At 34.2% G+C, this 23,798-nt stretch overlaps 1 protein-coding gene across 1 annotated transcript in view; it reads right to left on the bottom strand.

Moving 5' to 3' along the window:
- Nucleotides 1-23,798, bottom strand: part of LOC128988877 (xaa-Pro aminopeptidase 1-like) — a 55,506-nt gene that overhangs the window by 30,592 nt on the left and 1,116 nt on the right. The window contains exon 2 of the mRNA XM_054410621.1: nucleotides 11,068-11,297. Within this exon, the coding sequence (XP_054266596.1) occupies nucleotides 11,068-11,297 (230 nt within the window). The remainder of the gene's footprint in view (nucleotides 1-11,067; nucleotides 11,298-23,798) is intronic.

The following is a 23,798-nucleotide window of genomic DNA, read 5'->3' as shown; positions in this document are numbered from 1 at the left end:
AAGGGGTTTACAATCATTATATACAATAAATTTATGCCCGTACAACAAATGATGATACTTACGAACAGCTATTACGACACTTAACAACTCTTTCTCTACCTGAGAGTACTGAATTTCTGTAGGCGTAAGACTCTTAGAACCAAAGCTGACCGGTTTGTCATTTTGAATTAAACAAAATCCTACACCATCTTTTGACGCATCTGTGTGCAGTTCTAACTGCTTACTACAATCAAAGGGCACAAGCACAGGTGCCGTTGTTATGACCTTCTTTAGATCTTCTATACACTTAGAATGCATAGGTAACCAATACCACTGAACATTAGATTTTAGTAACTCTCTTAACGGACTTATGATTGTGGACATATTAGGCACATATTCTCTAAAATAGTTAAACATACCTAATACCCTTTGCAATTCTTTCTTACTTGTAGGGTACGGTAGAGTTGTTACGGCTTCTACATGCTTACTGTCAAGTTTAACACCTTCTGCACAAAAAATATGCCCTAAAAAGCTAACCTCACTTAGCCTATACTGAAATTTCTTAGGATTAAACCTAACGCCATTCTCTCGGGCACACTGAATTACTTTTTGCAAAATAACATCATGTTCATGTACATTAGGAGCAGAAATTAATAAATCATCATAAAAAGCAGTAACACCTTCAATGCCTGTAAATATTTCAGAATTCATGTTATGAAATACTTGAGGAGCTACAGAAATTCCAAATGGGAGTCTACAGAATGAATAACATCCAAACGGTGAGCTAAATGTACACAAGTCTGCTGACTTAGAATCAAGCTGTACATGCCAAAAACCATCTTTTAAATCTAATACAGAAAAATACTGCTTACCGGCTAGCTTAGACTTGATTTCTTCCATGGTAGGAATAAGATAAGGTTCAGGTTTAATATTTTTGTTCAGTTCTTGCGGGTCTAAACACAGCCTCAACGACTTGTCTGGTTTTTCCACGATTACCAAATTACTAACCCAACTTTTGGGCTCTGGATTTTTGCAAATGATGCTGTTTTCTTCTAGGACATTCAGGGTCTCCTTCAGCTTTGGAAGTACCGCATAAGGTACTCTCCGGGGAGGCTTTGCAACCGGAGCTGCATTTTCATTTATTTTGAGTTCATACACTTTGGGAAAACATCCTACTCCTGTAAATACATCAATGTTCTGCTCAACAAATTCAGTTTTGTTGATAGGTTTTAGGCCTACTTCAACATTTTGGACTCTCATGATTAGATTTAATTTCATACAAGTCTGTAACCCCATTAAAGGAATACACTTAATGTTATCCACAACAATAAACTCCACCCTTGACATGAGATTGTTACAGGTACAAACTAAAGTTACTTTTCCTACGGGAACCAACTTGAAACCGCCATAGGATTCTAACTTTAAATCACATTTTTCAAGTTTACTATCAGGTGAACATTTCTTCAAGGTTTCTAATGGGAGTAAATTTATTTCCGCCCCAGTGTCCAACTTAAAAATAACATCCGTATTGTTGATTTTTGCTGTTTGTAACCAGCCTTTCACTTCCTCCTTAACATTTGGTTTAAGAGAATCGAGAGCATCAATTCGAAAGTTATGTGGGTCTGGATCAACTCCATACACTTCATTAACATGCTTTTGCATTCCTACAGGTTTATTTTTAGCTTTAGGCTTTGTACATCCCACTACAAAATGATTCAGTTCGCCACAATTAAGACATTGCCTTTTATAAGCTGGACAATTAAATCTAACATGATTTGTCCCACACTTTTTACACAGATACACATTATCTTCATTACCTTTAGCATTACCTCTGTAGCCTACCTTCGTACTAGGCTTAGGCCTATGGTACTGTTGCTGATGTCTTCCGCGACCACCCTCAACTGCATGCACAACTTCTTCTTTGATCTGACTCGGTCCATTTGAGGCTAAAGTAATTTCTGTTTCTTGTTTAGGCCTTAATACTGGTACTGATGGTCTATCACCATTGGACTGTAATAGATTAGGCCTACGATTTCCACACAATGCCGAAAACTGCTCCCTACTTGCTTCGGACAGTTGGCAATGTTTAATAGCCTCATCGAGTTTAAGGTCTGGGACCCTGAGCAACCGTTCTTGCAAGTTCTCGTCCCTTATACACAAAACTAGTCTGTCCCTTATTAAACTATCCTCCTGCTCCCCAAAGTCACAAAAGGACGCAAGTTTTCTTAAGTCTGTAAGAAAATGTATGAAGGGCTCGGACTCTTTCTGGACTCTTTTAAAAAATAAAAACCTTTGGTATACAATGTTCTTACGAGGGTTAAAATACTTATCAAATGCTGTAAGGACATCGTTCAATTTAAGTTTATCAATGTCCCCCAACTTAAAAGTTTGAAAAATGGCCAATGCCTCCCTCCCAATCACATTCAACAACTGGGCAACTTTAATTTCATCACTTTTACTCCCAGCCTCTGTAGCTTTTAGAAAGAGAAGAAATTGTTGTTTAAATATAGTCCATTCATGAGCAACATTTTCTGTGATATTTAATGGTTCTGGCGGTTTAAAAAATCCGATGCTCGCCATGCTTTCATTGTACTTACCAATTAGGCTTAATTACTTACAAGGCTTTTTCTTAACATCTTCACCCACTTGCAATGATTTAGACTGCGCCATATTCTAATTTGTATTCATTTAATTACTTATTTAGTTGCAAGTGGGGCTTTATTAATAAATATACAGATTTTACTGGTTCTACATAACTTTTATTAACTTCACACAATATCGATTTACAGATTACATGTTCTCTATTTGAAGGCCAAAATCAGAGAGAGCGAATTAACGGTTTCGCTCCAAAATCCATGAATAAGAAAAACAAAGAATAAACTCCACGTCATTGCTTATAAAGTACAAAAGGAACAACATAGAGTAATGAGCTCTTACAATATAACACAACTTATAACAACAGCAGCTCGTAGACTTACAGCTGCGAAGTAAATAGCAAACCCAGACCTACCAGGCCTTCAGACTGATATTTTATTCAGTGCTTGCATAATTTATTTTTGATATTAAACTGAATATATTAAGAATTCTGAAATGTTTTTCAACGGAGCGAATTGGGGAAATCAGCTCTTGGTTTTCCGGAACAGTACGGTGTTGGTTGTTTTTCAGCTTGCATATTTTATTGATTTTATCAAAAATATTACATTTTGATAGTTTCAAACTACAAACACTTTTAATAACATTTTGTTCATACAAATACATTTCATGTCAATTTATTCTACATTTGCAAATAAACACATTTCACTAACTCGATTGCATAATGTTATTTTCGAATGTAATAGGAATCTGTTCTATGAAAACAAGATTTGTGAGTATATTTTTGGTCGTAAACTTTTAGTGTTTCTAGTATTCAGAAAATGAGCGATTTATCGTCAAAATTGACGCAGTCAGCATTCATATGTGCTTTTAAAAGATGAAGAAGGCCCCTTTATTACCCTAAGAAATAATTGAGTATGAATCTAAAGATCTTAAGATCCAAAAGGGGTTTGTAAAAGCACAAACATTGTAACGGAATTATTACAAAAACAAAAGTATAGTATTAAAATAAATAATTTAATGAGCTGTTACAGATAAAGCAGTAAAACCGAAAACAGTTTTGTTAGTGTTGACTTCAAAATAACACTTCAGAGACACGTAGTAGAAAAGAGAACGTTATCATAAAACAAACAAAACTTCTAAATAGTTCAAAAGAATGTCTTTATTACTGTGATTTATGTAGATAAAAAAATTCAAACGTAACCTTAAGTTCCTGGAACGAAAGATGGGACATTACGCATTACAAAGAAATATGTCATAATGTAGCAAAACCTATAATCAAGAAGTTATAAACAAATACTTTTAGAACGAAATTTTTAGATTAAACAATTTGTGGACAGTGTTATTTTCCATATTAGAGCTATGATGGTCTCATGAAGGTATTATGGATGCAAATCTCTTCATCACCTGCATGTAATCGGTTTACTAAGATTGAAAAGCAGATTACCACTACGATTACCAATTTTCACGGGGTTTTAGCTCCAAAAATTTACTTTCATAGACGGTAAAAAAATATTTGGAAGGTTCCCAAATCAAGGGAATGATAGTTGCATATAAGCCTTATTTAAGTACAATCACTTTGCAAATTAAAATATTAAAAGTGTAACCAATTGAACTATACAAAGGATATTTTTATTAGATATTTCCTCATGTTACCTTATCAATTCTTTAAATCAAAATGGAGAACATATTTTATGAGCTATGAAGCTAAAAAGACGGGTAGAAAAAATCGATAGAGAGATGCCTGTGAAAACCAGTTATTGATGCCTTGGGTTCGCACCCTATTGCCGCCACCAATGCCTGCCTATTAATCCAAGCATTTTTCTCCTTTAGTGTCTGGCTCATCCCTTAGGTTACTTTGTCTGGTACGTTCCCGGCACCATTCAAGGCCCATGTACACGTTTAAATGCAAAAGGACACAAAAATAATCATTATTTACTTGGTAAGTTTTCAACAAGAAGTCAGTTATACAAACTACACCTTGCGCACGTTTTGCGCATAATTTTCACACCCAAACACCATAAAAGAACCTTTAGGGTTGTGACACAACCAAATCTGATATTATATTGTTGTAATTAATCGGCTATGTAGGTGTAGTTTGACACTATAAACACCACAGCATACAGATTATAGAACAGAAATCCCTTCTTTGACGCACAGTTTTTACTTTTGCACACACCAGTATTTCAACCAAACAACACAAAACAGTGTGATTTTATTATGTACGTAATCCGTCTACGCTTGAAAATAAGTTGGCAACACTTCAAGATATTACGACTACGATTAGCTGGTGCAGCGTTTCGTTAAATGTTTGGATTTAACCTAACCTAAAAACGTGTTATACAGTGTTTGGAAGACTAATTATTTATATGATTTATAGTAACTGTAGGAAAAATATAATGTGTAACACGAGTGGAAACTGCCTTTGCTGCACTCGAGAAACTTTCCACACTCGCCTACGGCTATTGTGCGTAAACATTTCTCTCGTGTGCAGCAAAGTGCCACTTCAACAACTAGTTACACAAATAACTATTTAGACACGTTGTACATTTTCAATGTGATACAAAATAAATACACATAGGTTTACTTTGACTTCACAATAACCAGGGTGCAAGGTCAGCAGATCTGAATCCGTCTTGGCCAATAAAATGGTTTAACTTGTAACCAAAACAAATCACAGAGACCGCACTTGGTCGATCGCCAGAGAAGTGATCTTGTGGCCGTCGCTCACGTGCGTGAAATATCGCTACATATATTCACTACAATTGGCTACAATTTGATAACTTTACTCCGTATCTACTAATGAATATGTTTGTTTTGTGTGCCTGGCTCTGAGAGGACTTTGTAATTCGTGTATAATATCTGTATACATTTGAGGAAGTGCCAATTTTGTGTTTTGAGAATTAATACCCAGGAAAACTTCTAAAAGGGTGAAAAAGCTATATTTCACCAAGATAAGACTTAGGTAAGATGCTTGTAGTCAGTTAGTTGCTCTAATGCATACTATTTCATCCTCGTAACAAATTGGACGCACGAATAAACTATAAAATACTGGACCAATTTATCACATTTATATCAATACTTGCGCCAACACAATGTGAAACAATTTATTCTGATGAATAAAGTTTGTATCAGATAAATTTAATGCACGTGTCTGAGTTTAAAACAGGCACACAAGTTTGTCATTATTTTATTATTGTAGTTTATAAATAGCAATATTACTTTGTGTTAAAATTAATTCAACCTAGTTCATGTTTAGTTGTATTAGATTTAGTAAAAAATATGTGTATATTTGATTTTAATGAAGTTAGTTTAATTATAACCCTCAAACAGGAAACAAGCTCAAGGGTTAGCGTTTCTTTATAAAAATAAACACTACTCGAAGAGACCAAAACCATTTAAAGCGCTATTCTAAATCGAATGACACGTTGATTGTAAGAAATGGTAAAACAGTTATGTAAAGTTTTAAACCTTTATTCCAAAATGGCAGCTATTAAAACTGTCCAAAGTGATATTTCTCGAAAAATAGTCCATAAATAAACTTTTTACAAGAGATCTACTTTTGTGAGAATGTAAAACCGAAATCTATTGGCACCATTATTAAACATCGTTTAGCCAATCATAAGACTATAGTTAGACGTCATCCCTCGTCTGAATAAAAAACTTCATTGTATAGAAAATACAAACAAGCATGCGTTGATGCATCAAAGAAGTTTGTGGCAATTAGATCTATTTGCAATACATTCTGTCCGGATGTCGTCATAATGAAGCCACGGTCTGATCTGTGCGAGTTTTGCCAGAAAAGCATGACAACATTCTCTAAACTTAGAGGATGTTCTGAGTCAGAAAAGGCAGAACCTATAAAACAATTCCAGGATCACAATAATGTTGTTAATGTTGAAAGAACCGTGTATACAACTTTAATAAGTGACATTGCTAAAGATTTAACAACGATTTAATTAAACATAGTGAAAATGGAACAGAAATACAGTACCAAATTCATATAATAGAACAATACATTACAGCTTTGATTTTACAAGTGCATCTCTTTGATTGACAACAGCCAGGCCCAATCTATTTTCTTACTCCCTACAAAGTATGTGTTTTTAGTAATGGTACGGGCAAAAGACACCTCAACTTTTAAATTCCCTAAGCTATTAGGCTTCGAAAGGTTGTAACGAGTTATTTTTCCTAGGGGGGTAAATATTTGCTATTTGGGCCGCGCGTCTGTTGAGGAAAGCGAGCGGCGGCGGCGAACCTGGCTAGCGCCCTTTGACCCGGCTTATCAGTTCGGATAAGCTTGGGTATCCTGGGACTACTGGATAGCCGAGAAGGACATTCTAGTCGTGGATCTCGAGCAGTAAGGAAGAGTTAGCGTGTGTCTAGTGAGACGTCCAGTGATTTGGGTGACATCGGTGTCGTCGTGGTTGGTGTTGTGTGAGGTGACAGTGAGTGTCGGTGATTAAGTTGGGTGTTGGGACCCACTGTTGGTGAGTGGACGACGTTCCTTACATTTTGGTTTAAGAGCTGATAGTTGTTACTAAAACATTCATCTCTGATTTCATTGGTTGAGTTGTAACCGTGCTAGTCAAAGCCTGACGATAGTTAGGATTTATATTAGTCAGGAATAATATTAAAGTGTATTCCTGACGGTTCTGGGCAGGTGCTAGAGCGCAAATAATATAATTTATTGACTGTAGTAGTAATTATTTTGTGTCGTACCAAGAGTTAGTTTTATTACTAATAACTCTGAGGCCCGACAAACCTAGGCTGCACGATTTAGCGTGCGTAGTTGGAAACACGTGGCCAGTAGGCTAGTAGCTAATATTATTAGCCTATTAACAGAAGCCCAGCTAAGTAACATAAAGTTGGTAGTTGTAGCAGTAGCAGTAGTAGGGTTGTTATTGTTTATACATTTGTTTATTTTAATTTAACCTGAACAGCTTGTTTGGTAATCCAACACGTTATCTTGGTAGCTTGGATAGCGGAGTACCGGCTATCAGATAATATATTTATCTAGTGTTTGGAACGTATTTAATATTTATTTATCTGTTACTAAGTAGCTCAATAATTTAATAGTAGTGCGATTGCCATTTAGCTTTGCTTGTTTGGCTTGGTATTTATTGAGACCAGCTACTAGTGGTGTAGTCACTCTATCTATAGTGCACTTGTATTGTTATCTGGTATTATTATTGAGTAAACTGTTTGGTTGTTAGCTTGGGCAATAGAGTTGTGTATTGGATTATAGTGGCCTAGTAGACCCCGCCTGGTGATAACACGCGTTGTGGTTTTTATTGGCAAGTCGTCGTGTAACTCACCGTGTTTTAGGCACTCTGGGCTTAACTATCGGATAGTTAGGACGAAGCCCGAGTTGCGTAGTCAGCAACGACCCCCTAGGAGTGTGGAGAATCTGCGTAGGCCTGGTAGTGATTATTGCACGTTTGTTTTGGTGACTTGTTTTTGACTTGTTCACAGTGCGCGTGTATGAGCCAGTCCTATACCGGTTAGACCCGGCTTTTGGCCTAGTGGTTTCCCTGACCTTATCGCAGACCCTGGAACTTTACCCAGCCATTGTAGGCTGAGCTATCCCCGGCAAACGGTTGCGACTGCACTTTTGATATTTATTTTTCCAGTGCAGAAGGTAGCGTCGCAAGGTGCAAACGCTATAGTAAGGTTTCTTGATTATTACTTAGAACAGCACAGTTTAGGTGAAAACATCTGACATTACATGCATATATAATTGTGTAAGCCGAAATAAAAACAAAATCTTAATGGGTTATTTGTCATGGAGGGTTTTAAAAGGATTAAATGATTCAATCATACTCTCCTTCCTTTCAGTAGGTCATACAATGATTGGATGTGACTTGGCTATTAGATTATTTAACAAGAAATTTAGGAAGGGCAAAGCAACTTCTTTAGGCCAAAAAGCAGATATAGTTAAAAACTCAACCAACACAGGCCTTAACAAAGCAATTAATTGTAACTGGGACAGAGCACGACGAAGCTTTTGTTCACATTTTTGACTGTCTAGGTTATTTTGGAAATAAAAAAATGGAAGACAATAAAAGGGATTACAGAGTTAAGCCATTTTAATTTCAATTGCAAAGTAAAGGTGTGGTTCATGTAAAAGTTAGATTAGGTGACCTTCAAGAAAAACGTCTTATAACTATGGATATAGAACGTCCCATTGATTTCCCCAAGAAATTAAGCCAGAGAAATGATACGGGCTGACATAACAATGGAAGAAATATTTATATAAGAAAATCAGAGAGTATAATCAGGAAGAAATGCAGGACTTGCAATATCCTGTTCCAGGAACATAAACTGAAAATGCACAGGATATTCAAGAAGAAGTAGTCAACGACGCGAACGTCAAAATTGCTGGTTCAAGTGAAGTTTCATCCCTGAAAAAACGTACCAGAAGGGCAAAAAAATAAAAAAGAGTACATATATCTAATACTAGCCGTTACCCGGCGCACTTTGCTGCGCTTAACAACTATTATTTTAAATGGTAATTTGTTCATTACGATGAATAATTAAAGTGTAAGATGGAGCAGAAAAAACAACGAATGTAAATGATCAAAGGTGACATTGTTCTTTTGGTATTTGGCGGTCCATATTGGTTGTCAAAAAGAAAAATAGAATATTTGACTTATTAAAAAAATCGATAATTCTATTTCATAACTAAAACAACCTTCATTTTTCAAATTTAAGTAATAATACACTTTGTCTTTGAAATAATTTTGTTTACCTACCACCATCCATTAAGATTTTTCAGAGTTAGACTAAAAGTGCAAACGATTTTTTTGTATATTAAATCTCTCCTTTAAATTTCTGACAAAATGATACATTAAACATAGCCAATAGTACATTTAGTAACAAAATAATTTTTGTTGAACAAAATTAGAAACTTTGGAATGTGATATCGTCTAATTACTAGTTTGATTAACTTTGAATTCAAACATCCATGTTAAGATTTAACATCCACTTGGCCATTTTTAAGATATTTTTAAAACTCTTTAAGTGGTGAGTTTGGTTTTCAATGTAAAAGAGTTTGAGGATTTGTATGCATAAACTGGACCTGCAGGGCAAACGAAGTATTTTTGAACACCCCGTATGTTTTAGCCAGGAACAGTAAACATTATTATTACAAAATTAATTATGATTTATGGGTTAATTTTCCTGTATCACACAATCTTTCATAAGCATAAAATACAGTATTGTAACAAGGTATTGCTTGGAAACCAATTAACACTCCAATAATATTGGTACCTGGATATTCACATAACTGGTAAAATATGGAACACGAATTGAATTAGATATTCCTATTTCATGAGACCCTTCTAGCTAACGACCTATTCACATGTTGCGTACAAAATTGGAATAGTGTATGTCAATAAAATTATGTATGGGATAGTAAAATTAATCATATCACATGATACAAGTCCTTGTCGTTTGGATTCAACAATCATTGGGCGGTCTGTGAGTCAATGGCATGGCCAGAGCGAAAATAGCCAAACAAAGACCAGACTACTGCAACACGATGAGGTCAGGAACAGCCGCTAGGATCAGCTGACTATTGGTGCTTTGCCAACCGATAAAATCTCACTTTCTAGTAGCAAATATATAACGTAACAATAAATAAACATTTGATATATTTTTTATAAAGAATTACAGTATCCATAGGGGAGAAAAAAGTTCGTGGATACAAGGAATATGTTTTCCACTATGTTCTTCTGGTAATGAAAAATTCCAAAGTTGATTGGAGAATGCACTGTACAAACGTTGGAGGGGAGATGGGTGATGTGTATAGGGGAAGTGTCAAGAACTCAGAGGAAGGGTTGGAGTGTACTTGAGAGAGAGTGGAGAGGTTGAAAGGTTGAGTGAGAATATAAAAGCTGGCAAGACCCTCCAACTGATGGACACAGTACATTTATGTCTCCCTTTAAACCTGCTGAATTATATTCATGTAACCACGAGTAAGTTGACATTTTTTGTCAAAATATATGTAATGGTGTATGCAGCGATATAACGTAGTGCAACGTTCACCCAGATAAGGAACGGGCAGTATTAAGTGTATTTACATTGGATACATATTGTACGTAATTATCTTTAATTGATCGCAATTAACTTGTAAGACCACGTCAAATAAAACAAATAAATGGTATCAGCAATCTGACACATACTTTTCCAATTAGCTTGTCAACAATCTTTATCGTGCGTCTGCGTCGGGAGTAAACTATGATATTTTAAGAGGAAAATGATAAAAGCTGCAATAAATTTTGGACTACAAAAACATACCAATACCATAACATGCAATAATAGGAGATGTTAGGATTTGAATCGACCTCTATAAATATATAAATATGTACTAAATTTCATTCAATACAGCTTAGGTCGTTGAATTAAAATCTGATTTTGCCATTATTTTCTAAGTTTTTTTTCATAGCTTTTGACAATCTATTTGTATATTCTAACCAATTTGTTTACACCCACCTGATGGTCATCGTCTGTGGTGATGATGAAGGCATCTATAGGCGGTCCTTGGCTCATGGTGTTCTTCCGCATCTCGGCACGGAGGCGGTGGAGTAGCATAGTTGTGTTGATCCTCTCAGCAGGCTGAGGAACATTGTCCATGGGAGGACACAACTTGCGGTATGAGCCTTCGTCCGTCTCTAGGCCCTGGAGAGGGTTAGGTTCTGCTGTCACCATAACTGTCACCAGAGCTAAAACATACACCAGAGGGTTAGGTTCTGCTATCACCATAACTGTCACCAGAGCTAAAACATACACCAGAGGGTTAGGTTCTGCTGTCACCATAACTGTCACCAGAGCTTAAACATACATCAGAGGGTTAGGTTCTGCTATCACCATAACTGTCACCAGAGCTTAAACATACACCAGAGGGTTAGGTTCTGCTGTCACCATAACTGTCACCAAAGCTAAAACATACACCAGAGGGTTAGGTTCTGCTCTCACCATAACTGTCACCAGAGCTAAAACATACACCAGAGGGTTAGGTTCTGCTGTCACCATAACTGTCACCAAAGCTAAAACATACACCAGAGGGTTAGGTTCTGCTGTCACCATAACTGTCACCAAAGCTTAAACATACACCAGAGGGTTAGGTTCTGCTGTCACCATAACTGTCACCAAAGCTAAAACATACACCAGAGGGTTAGGTTCTGCTCTCACCATAACTGTCACCAGAGCTAAAACATACACCAGAGGGTTAGGTTCTGCTGTCACCATAACTGTCACCAAAGCTAAAACATACACCAGAGGGTTAGGTTCTACTCTCACCATAACTGTCACCAGAGCTAATGCACAAAAGAAGGTTTTGGCACTACTAAAGTCGCCACAAATAGAAACTAAGTAAGGAAGCTGGTTGAACAGACTTTGACCAGACATTCTGTAGTTACTGTACTGAAGGTAATGCTATGAGATCCGATTCCACATAATGTGTTTCTTACAATCCCTATGTTGAAAGAATATTGGACAAGACAATAATTCATTCTAGCTCCTTAGATCGTCAACCGTTTCTATAAACATGGTTTTATAGTGACACCAACTATTAATGTTGCGTGAGTACGTGTTTTAGAATAGCAGTGGTTTAGTGCTTCGAGTTAAAGAAGAAAATAATTAGACTAGAAGCACGCAAGAGTTTGAGAAATCCACTGCACTAGTTTGCCCTCACCTTTTCCCCGATAACTTTGCAGAAGAGGATTAAATGTCAATTGCATGAATCTACATTTGGCATAGTTATAGTTTAGTAATCTAAACGTTACGTTTAAGGTAAAGCATCTAAATCTAATATTTTAAAAAAACTTATTTTGGATGTAATTATCTGCTTACAACTAAAAATAAGGGTAATTCCAATGTCATAAAAATTGAATCTGTATATGATTCAAACTAGAATACTCGATTATTTTTGAAACTATGCAGTCTTCTCCCCCTCACTAGGAGTGGCTTATGACCATCGATGTATAGGAGTCCACCATCCTAGTTAATCTACCTTATCCAAACAATCTCAGTAACGTGTGGTTATTGACTCATACAAAAAGACTGTAATCACCTGATATCCATAAATGATGATAGAATCAGTATTGCGGAAACTAGAATATTATGCAAATTATAAATAGGGTATGGAAGAAATAGATAATGGATTAAAAAGAGAGTCGAAATATAGCTTATTGTGGTTTTAACGCCAACACTTAATGCTTGACTGAAACGCATTAAAAACGAAAACCAGCCAACCAACCATCAGATAAAACTTAATTGTGGAACAAACTTTTGTCGCGTTTGGAAGAGTTCATGCACACTGCAATGGATTCGTGATTTGCTATTTCTAATAATGTAGAAATGTATAAAATTTAAATACTGAAATTCGGTAAAAATACACACTATATTTAAGTTATGCATTGAGCTTAATCTATTTTAATTGTTTATTTTTATCAAATAATGACACCCCCACTTTCTTATAAATCGTTGTAGTTTTCAGATTAATGTAGAATTGTTTATAAAACTTCTTAGACTAATAATTCCCCTGGTGTAGTGGTGTAGAAATACTGGTTTTGCTAACTAAAATTAAACCGTATTACATTTTATTTAACTTGTTAATATTTTTCACCTTTTAAGTAATTTAAATTAACAGAGATCTCAAGTTAAATTTATCTAGATAACTAAAAAAAATTTAAACATTTTATTAAGTAAGTATTTGATTTAAAATAAAAGTAACAAACAATCATCGAAACAAATGTTCACTTTAAACTGGGGTTTATAATTAAACACAAAAACTGCCACCGCAGTTACATTTACCGTTTAGAAATAACCCCAAGTAAATATTAATGCTGAATCCCCAAGCGTGAAAGGCGAATCATTAATCTTGAAAGAGTAAGCCGGCTTTAAAATCACTTCAGAGAAACATTCAACGCAATTTCAAAAGAGCTTAGGTTTGCTTTTACCAACGGGTATTAAAGGGTGTGGTTCCACCCTTACTTGTACAGTGAAACCCTTTTAAAGGTTAAACAAAGCGGTATAAAAGTATCTTATCATAAGCAGGAAGATTTTATCTTGTGCTTTGAATGAAGCAAAAGCTGCAGCGCTAGGACTTGTGAATGAGGCATTGATTTTAATATTTAGGCCCCGAGTAAAGATGGCGCGTGCGATAATGTCGACACAAAATGTCATCCGGGGTTGTTTACCAGTGCCATTTTCTGCAGTGACCTTTCCTCGGGGCGCTTTACCTCGCTGGAAATCTCTCAGCACGCACTTGAGTTGAGAAAACTTTAGAATATGAGAACATATATTTTAGATTGTTTTTTAAAATTCTGAACTCCACCCTTTGAGTTCTCCTCGTCTAAGCTGATGGAATCATCCGACCCGTTTTAAAGTGATTTTACAGAATGTAAACTGAAACCGTTCAACGACGTTAACCTAACCTAACCTAACCTAACTTAACCTAACCTAACCTAACTTAACCTAACCTAACCTAACCTGACCTGACCAATAACGTTAAGTAAAACGACTGTGTTCAATTCAAATTTACTCTTTTAAAGGATTAACTGAGGACCATTTTAAGTTTATGTCCAATATAACTCTTGATGTTTTTTATGCTTTCTTACCAACTAGATAGTCATTACGACAAAATAGAAAGAGATATTTGTCAATTACTGTTTGTTCTCCGACGTAAAAAATTGTAAAACAAAGATTGTAAAATTGACTCCAAAATAAAGTATGTATTTAGTCCACATTAATGCTTTAGGGGTTATGGGCCATAAAATATATACCAAAACTAGCTTTTTGAGCATACAATATGTTAAGAAGTCTACTTGAAGCATCAAAAGTCAGTGATAGTATTTTTCGATGTTCTAATGTAGTCACACAACTCTTTATATGTTTACTGAGGAAAGTCAAATTTACTGGTGTGAAGGAATTGATTTGCTCTTGTCAGTCAAATCCACATTCAAAAATCCACACTCACACAAATGAGAATATTTAAATGACGTCATGAAATAGAAACAATGGTCGACGAGTGCGATTTTTTCTGATTAAATAAAATAAGTTTCTATTGTGAACTTTAAGTTAATCAAACCCCGGACGGTGAAAGGAAATGAAAACAAGGTGAGCTGAAAGACGAACACCTGTGATTGTTGTGGCTGGGTCGATATGGGGTTATTAAAGCCAACAATCAGGCCAACGATTTTGGATTTGGGCTGGCCGACCACACCCTTCAAGGCGTGGTCCGAGAAACGAGAAATTGGCTGAGTGCAGACACTGGGTCTTAAGAGGGCTAATTTCTGTTTGAGGACCAATTAGATATACAGTCAGACTATTCTGTGTGAAAGAGAACATTGTTTGACATATAAAGCATTTACCATTTTGGAAAATTACTTAGTTTCAGTCGGTAAACAAATCCAGACAATTGAATTAGACTGAACATTGATTCATCAACGTCTTATACCATTTTGGTCATTACGAATTTTCTAAAAACTAAAAAAGGTCACCAGTTCAATCCTGAGAAAGATATTTGAGGGATCGAAACTTGACCCAGCTGTTCCTGATCATTGGGCTTTAAATAAATAGATCCTGCCTGATGAAACTGCTGATCTTTGTCAATAAGCTTTATCATCAACTAGATCATCTCACTACAGTCTAAACTCACCCTTCACTCATATTTGGGTAAAAAAATACACCTAGTTAGAGTTTCCATCTCAAATTGATAATGATAATGATGATACGAACTAATAAACTCATCTCCGTTTATACTTGGCTTAAAATACCTACTTTGTATGGTCGTCATTTCAATGAAAAGTATTAAAAGTATTAACGTAAATGATAAACCCATTGAAGTACAATGTTAAAACAAATATATATATAATTTGTTTATAAATATTGGATTTTTTACCTGTCCACGTTTTTACTACTATACTCAAACATAGTTATTTTATAACTACTGAATGTAGTATTAAATTGATTTAAGTATTGAATCTATCTATTAAATCAAGAATACCAGATATAATAATGTGATTGGATTTGCTAAATTTAACCCAACCATCTTCAAAATAATAAATCTCATTGGGTAGACTAATATCTCTTTGGATTTATTCATCCATCTTTCTATATATGTAGTGAATGGTCTGGTTTTAGAGCCAAGTAAGTGACGAGTTGTCGAGTTACCAGATGGACCGTAAAGGCTGCTTCACTGAGCCAGATGATCAGCGTTCACTGCGAGTTCGTTTAGGTCTACACACAGTCATCCTTGTTGTAGTTAACATTACATTTGTGGTTATTCACATCATGTTTACTGTGTTAAAAGATTGGGAGTTCATAACCTGATCTCCTATTTTAGTTTACTCATACTTTCATAACTTTAGTGCTAATCATGAGTGCAATAAGGCATGAAAAACGGCTTAAAACTAATAAACATGTTTCATGGTTAGTAAGATTTTTTACCAATTCTGTTAGTGGTGGATGATAGTATTAGAAAATTTAGTTCCTGGAAACCTTATTACATCACCTAACGAAATAAATATGAGGAGTAATACACCATATTTTATTTAAAAAATCTGAGTCTAAGGGCTCTGCGAAGTCGTTGGTACATACAATGTACTGTGTATATGTTTATTGTAGTCCTTCGTAAGCCTGTTAAGTACAAGTGAATTGCATGTTTTATAATCTAATAGCTCATATCTTTTAGTACAAAGGAATATCAATATTTTTTGGGAAGTTTAACATGATCTATTATAACATAGACAAACATACATATGTATTATTTATTATAATATTATTAAATTTATAATGTCACGTAAAAGTATGTCGTCTATGTTAGTAGGTACTCGCCACACTTAATGTTAGCCATCTAAGTTATCAGTATGAATAGTTCGATACAGTTACAGCACGTTACCTAATACAGCATATTACTGTAAATGGTTGTTACCATCAAATAGATGAATAAAATAAAAATAAAAATGTAGTTTAATAACAAAGATTATAAATAAAAATAAAAAGAGTAATAGTAAAAAAGAACAACTTTATTAAAATGCAATCTTTTTGAAATATTTATTTAAGGAAAGTCAGCCTCCAGCGAACATTTAATGTATCATGTTCCATGTAACAGTGAATTTATAATAATGTTCTTGCTAATATTTAAGGGGCTTAGAAGGAATTTTTTAAGCAACCTTCATACTGATTATATAGATTGTAATAATTAGTCATTGAAAAACAAAACTACCTTTCTTTCACTGGTAAAACCCCGCACTACCTCAAACATCAAGAAGCCCTAAGGAGCATAATATCATACATTATCAATATGCTATGCAATTACCTGCACGATATGTAAATTCATGTTCCATACACATAATGTTTCATACATGTAGCTTTACGAAACTTCAGTTTGAATAGGAGGAATCTCTTCAGTTTATCGTAGACGTGGGAAATCAAATAATTTTAACGGGTCACTTACAAAAGAATCTACAAGAACTATCTGTCGTAATCTCAGAAACTGTGATTCATCATAACTAGTAATATTTGAGCAATACAAAAACGTACAATAATGTATGTATTCTTGAGTAAGTAGTTTCGGAGCTATATTGTATAGTTTTACGGACGAAACCTTATAACCTAACACGCCAAGTTAACTTCAACCAGTTAAACGATGATATATCGCTACTTGACACGAACTTGTTGTCCCTACGCGATAGCATCTTCTCCCGTGTCAGACAAGTGCTATCATTATAATACGATAGGGAGCCGTCCCCTTATTATCAAAGATTATACACACCCAGAATTTATTTATGTTCCATTCCAATGTACGTAGAATGCTTGTCGATGATCACTATGACGAAACATTAAACACAGTGGCGAAATGTTTTGGATTTGACAAAAGAATGAAGTTTTGTTATGCCAAGTGAATGATATTTTATGTATATGTGAGGTAAGACTTGTTGTTCTACTTAAGTCAGACGAATCCTTAAACACGTTACAGACGCATGAAAACTCGAATCACTCTCATCAAGTTATTGAATCGTCTAACTATTCGATAAATTCATTAAACCTAAGTTGTTTTGGTTGGTCTCACAAATCCTGCTGATTAAACTGATTAAACACTGCTGCTTTAAACAGTAACGAGTTACATGCTTAATTTGTTACGATAATGTGACCTCAAAGAATATGCATAAATTGTTATTGCATCAGAAATACCTAATGTTTTTTAACTGTAAAAATCTTAATGGAGGTATTTTTACTATCCAATGCTTAGTGTACTTCCTCGCAATGTATGGAGAAAGTTGGTTTTGCCATATTTTCGAGTTTGAATTTTGGGTTAAAGTATACATTTTGCTTCGCCCTAAACAAAAACAAAATAGTTTTTAAAATAATGTGTGTTTATGTGTTTGTAAGTGTGTAAATGGCTACTGACCACACCTGTGGCCTGATTTTGGTTAAAACATGTTATATGGATTATAAAGTTCAGTTTTATGGTGTAATCCATTGTATCTCCAGCAGTTTATTTTGATTTTTGATTTTTATTGTTAATTTTCCCCATTAAACCCTTTATCAAACAGAAAAATCGTATTTTTACAAAGACGACTTGAAAATTTTTGACTACAATTTATTATGTTTTAGTCCTTTTAACTCTAAACGAAATGGCCATCCTTCATTGCTGAAAATATACGGTTCAAAAGTTATTGTGCAATCCTTATGATTTTCCCCATAAACTGTCATAGTTACTCCCACCGCTTACCTATAATAAGAGTTTTTGACAAGCTAGGGGAATAAAATATGCTCCGCATTGTATAATAATTCTTTTCGTCTCGATATTTTATAACCAGGAATAAAATCTAGACAGTAAAATGTCCTACGAACCTGTGGGGAATAAAAGGGGACTTTTATTACACTTCAATTGCTCAAAGGAGCATTTCAGTTTAACAAAGCTTCACTGCAACAAAAAGGCTGTAATTAAAAATTCACATTGTTACAGAAACAGTAATAGAAAACTCAATTGTTGGTTTTATTTCCCGTTTGAAAGAATTAAAACCAATTAAAATTAAGTTTTTCTGTGTTTTCACTCGCAACAAACTGTATTGAAGCGATGTTACAAAATCATTAGATATTTATACCTGTATTTCATATTCAACAGAAATTTTATATACAGATTTTTTTAAATGTTAGCCCCTGTTTAGTTCTTGGTAATAAAAGATAAAAGAATATAATTACGAAAGACTTTTACGATGTATAAACCATCAATCATTATCAAAAACAAGATCTCGTCCATATAGGCCTCACAGGCCTGGTCAAACAAGATAGCCGAGGCGAGATGTTTACACGACTATACGGGTTACTGTGTTAAACACACGATTTTAGCCTTAGGCCTTAGTTTATTTGTATTTTATATATTAACACATGTGTATATATTTTACTATCTGTGTTTCATATCATGATGAATTTATGATGATACATTCATAGAAGAGTTATAATTATAAGATATCTAAACCAATGCCGTATATTGTACAAGTGGCAATAACCTTAAGGTTATACGTGAAGTTATAATAGGTAATATGTGTATAAATTGCTAGAATTAAGAAAGACAATACAGTTAGATACTTCAATACTGTCTATTACAAAAATTATAATAATACAAAATATGGCAAATGTTAACTGATATTTTGAAAAAGGATTTAATTTCGTTCGTTGGGTGTGTTGGTAGCCTCTAGGGTTCCTGGGGGTTTACGTTTTGGGCTTTGGGTTTGGAAGGACAGCTTTCATAGGGCTGGGATGCATTCCCTTAAAAACGTTATCGTTAACTTCATTAAAAATGCCACCGACGTAGACACTAGAAACAAATTCATTCACATACTGAATATATATATTTTATTCATATAGGCTTCAAATTATTACCTACGGTGCATCTATAAAACTAATGAAACAATAAAACTCGTAAATAAAATGTATCTGAAAGAAATCCACCAACCAATGCTGCATTGTGGTGTTTTACAACTCCATTCAAACAAACTTTTGGAGTGATTCAATTTAGACTCCATACAGCTAACAACAGCATGGAAAGAACCTTGAGTCTTGGTGTTGGGGTTGGTTTTATATTTACAAAAGATGGAAACATTTTTTTCAGAAAGATTCATCCTTACGACTCCTTGTAAATTCTAGATTCGATTCAACATAGCAATAAAATGTCATTAGTACTTTTAATTTGGTAATTTTCTATAAAAAAGAGAAAAAACTAGATTATTAAATAAACGTGGGGCCGAGATTGACAAATATTATAATGGGACTGTAATGCAATAATGTCATCGGAGACATCTTTTCAATCCTTCTTGATAAGTTTTATTATTAATGTATTGGCAATTAATTAATATTTAATTCATACTAAGTTTGGTCGTTTAAACTTAATTGTAAAACAATTTGAAATTGCGTTTAAATAACTACGAATAATATAAAAATATTCACGGCTCGTAAATAAATAATTGTTAAACTACCTACATTTTATTTTATAAAATAACGCATTTCGTCCCAACAAAGAGTCGTCTATTTAAGTGGTTGTATTTTGTGACTAAACTGTTTTTCGTAATACCATTTTAATGATTTTAATTATGTTTCACATTTAAAGATGGCAAAAATGTTCCTTTGTGAACGCTACTGATTGCATTTTGCACTCTCTTGTAATCATGTAATTAATTATACAAAATGATATCCCCTACTGAAAAATTGTAATAGAATGGTTTGTTGTTAATACAATGGGTTAATTACAATGCTTCTACCTTTTTGTCTCGTGTATGCTTTACAGTTAATAATTCTTTTGTAAAACATAATAATTGCTTTACTACTTTAGGTGAAATAATTTTACTATACAAATTTTGTTTTTACTTAGCTGGCAGCTATAACACCAACCAATTTGATTTGCTGTAGTATATAATTACAATAATCGTAAGTATAATTTTATCAAACCAATATTATTTGTCAACTTATAACTTTTATGAAACAATTAAATTACCTTATTATACCTTACTCAAACATTCAATATTTTATTGAAAGCTCAAGCTCAACACAATACAAACATGGGTAATTATTTGATATATCAACAATGTGATATCGTGTAATTTTTTGATGTCTACTTACAGTATTTTTCACGCTGAATCCAAAAATACAATCAGTTTTTGTTGGAGAAATTCCTAAGTGGCCATACAGTTAAATAATTAATATTAAGCTAACAACATGTTAAAAATGTTTAAGACTTATAACACATTTATTATTAAAGGTTTAATTATGTCCCTCATTCATATTTCAAACTTAGGCAATAAGCTTAACTTACTCTGTGTTACCGTGTCTAACACGACGAAACTCGGAATAAAAAATGAATTTTTAAGTATTGAGTTTTCATAATTTACATTAGTTAACATTTCAGTAAATCTTTATTCGATATAAAGAACACGTCAGATGAAAAAACTTCACCGCATTTTTTAAACAAGCCAAAAGCTTGTGTATTCGTTAAGAGGTTAAACCACACGTTTCGGGAGGTAGAGAAACTCCTTCCGTTATCAAGTGCCTAACTAATAATCTGCATTTGAGTAACTACTTCACCTACATTGGAGGTAAATTTAGATTATTAGTTAGTCAATTGAAAATGGTAGGAGTTTAATTACCTCCCAAAATGTAGTGTAATTGTTGTTCATATAGTAAGTAATTAGTAGTGGATATTAATAAATTCTACTCTTCTGGAGTGGAGATCTTTTCTCGGATACACGACGAAATTCAGTATTTCCTTAATTGAGTATCGCTTCACATCTCCCGCATAGCAATGTCTGTCAGTTCGAGCACGCCTAACTACCTCCGTTTATAATTCACAAGTCTGGAATTTCAAGTGCGATCCGCTTTTACACCAGGGTGAGCGCTCGATGTCTGGAACACAGTCTGCTTCTTAATGGAACCACCAAAGACAATTTCTATTTTTATAGTATTTTGTTTTATTATAAGACCAGGGTTTGGATTAGGTAAAATTAGTGGGTAAACAACTAGCAAATAGATAATATATTTAGACTTCTAAGGATTTCAATTGACTGCCATTTTTTACTAGGTTTAGATAGAGACCGCTAGTTTGCGTTGTTGGATTTATTTTATCAGGACCTTCAGAATGAGGGGTCACTTGATGGGTCTTACTATTTGAAAGTTTTGAGTTTCCCATGAAATCCCCCATTTTGGGGATGTACACGAAATGGTGGTTATGCCCAAAAAGTACTTCATAACATGCCATAAAGGTGGTGCAGTGTTTTTTTAAAGTTTTTTTTTAGTATGGGCCGTTAAAAATTTGATAGAGAGCCTCCACTACTTTTCATTAAACTTTGTATTAACCCTGTAAAGATTTGTGTAAAAAATTGAATTTGGTCATAAAAATGGTTCGAAATCCTTAAATAGAAGTTTTAGGTAAATAGATATACACTATACTGTATTCGATTTAACGACGCGTCGTTACGAACTCTTATGGAAAATTAAATCCAATCAATGTTCCGTTAAAACACACGTATACAGTCCATGGAACAACATAAACTTTTCAGATGTTCAGTATGTATATATAAACTATTTTTTTAAGCTAAAGATTGTGTTGTAGTTTTACCGACTACAAGCGAAATTTAAAATTGTTTGGTGGAATAAAAAAATAATCAAGCTTTGTTATTTTAGTTCAAGAATTCTAACCGTATTAATATGTTACAGAATTATACATTACCATTATTCACTACACTATTTAGCTATTATCATTATTATTAACTACTATTTCATGAATAACCCATAGTGAAGAATTATTGTATAAACTTTGTTTATTCCTATGAATAGTTTACAATACGATTGTGCCTCACTTAAAATTTATCTCATCCTCAAATAAAGCACTTTATACAGGTTGACACTTTCGCTTGAGGCTGGTCATCTAAAAGGTTGCTGACAACATTAAGAAGATGGCGCTTTTGATGAGACATTTCTTGGCAGATGGGACGGAAGGAGAAGCAGCATCTCGCTTCACTGATACAATTACATTGTATTTTTATCGGTCCTTGAGTTTCACTTGGATGGCATTCTTCCTAGAATCAGTTGGTTGTGCATTTTAAGGGGGCGTGTCAAAGAAACTAGAGTTGCTGTATCGTGTGCCTTGTTTTTATTTTTGTACTATAAAATACTTTTGAGTTAGACTATTCGTATGTCTGCGATAAAAGTAGACAAATGTAATGTTTTACCACAGCTAACAAATGCAGTTAGCTATGCATGATAAAACTACCACACTACTCATGATTAAAACTGAAAAATACCCTCGCTGCAGAAAACATGCAGACTAAGCGAATATCCATTTACCTGGCTGGATTTCTACTAAAAAATTCTTTAAGGATTGTCAGATTTATTTTCTATTTAATTAACATAAGTTTTAGTGAGTACGTAGGTTTGCTGCTACAGTGAAGATATTGAGACGTGTTTTTATTGCAATATCGTTAGCTTAGTTTTAAATAAACAAAATTTCCAAATAATGTTTAAAAATATCCATAAACAAGCAAACTACAACAGTTTATTTATTCTCCATAAGAATAGCATGGGAATTTTAAATTTACAATTTTTAAAATTATCTCCGTAACCGTTAAGGACAACAATGCTTCAATATACTAAATTATTTATTTTTTAAGCTCTTCAAAATGGTTTGGAGAGAAATTATAAAATATTGTGTTTTTAGGGTCAAAAATGGGAAAAATCAACTTACCCCATAAAACTCCCCATAAGCCCCCATTCTCATAGTTCGATTATGCTGGTTCGCCAACTTGTTCGAATAAATGTAGGTTTACTTGTACTAAATTTAATGAAAATCGGATCATTTTTGCTCGAGCTATCGCACTATCGGACATATATATATTAATTTGAACGGACGGTGTTTTTGGCCTCTGGGGACCTCAAAATGAAAAAAGAAATCGGTCCCGGGTCTAGGTATTACCATAAGACCTGCGGTAATAGCTTTTCCCTATATGGGAAATTCGCTACAACAACAACTGTAAGTAGTCTTCATAACATTACAAACATGCATAAATACAAAACAAACTACAGCCCCGTATATATTTAGATTTTTTGTGTCGTTAGTAGTGTATTTTTTGACAAAGTGTTCTATTTATAAATAGCAAACGACCATCCCTGACCCCAACATTGTGTTTCTCATGTCTAGTGGACACTTAGCGGATTGTAAATATCAC

The sequence above is a fragment of the Macrosteles quadrilineatus genome, unplaced genomic scaffold (genome assembly GCF_028750875.1).
Source record: "Macrosteles quadrilineatus isolate MER2022 unplaced genomic scaffold, UCM_ALF_1.0 Scaffold_1__1_contigs__length_201487025, whole genome shotgun sequence".
NCBI lineage: Eukaryota > Metazoa > Arthropoda > Insecta > Hemiptera > Cicadellidae > Macrosteles > Macrosteles quadrilineatus.
Note: the sequence above shows the minus strand (reverse complement) of the source record. Positions and strands in the feature narration are given on the sequence as shown.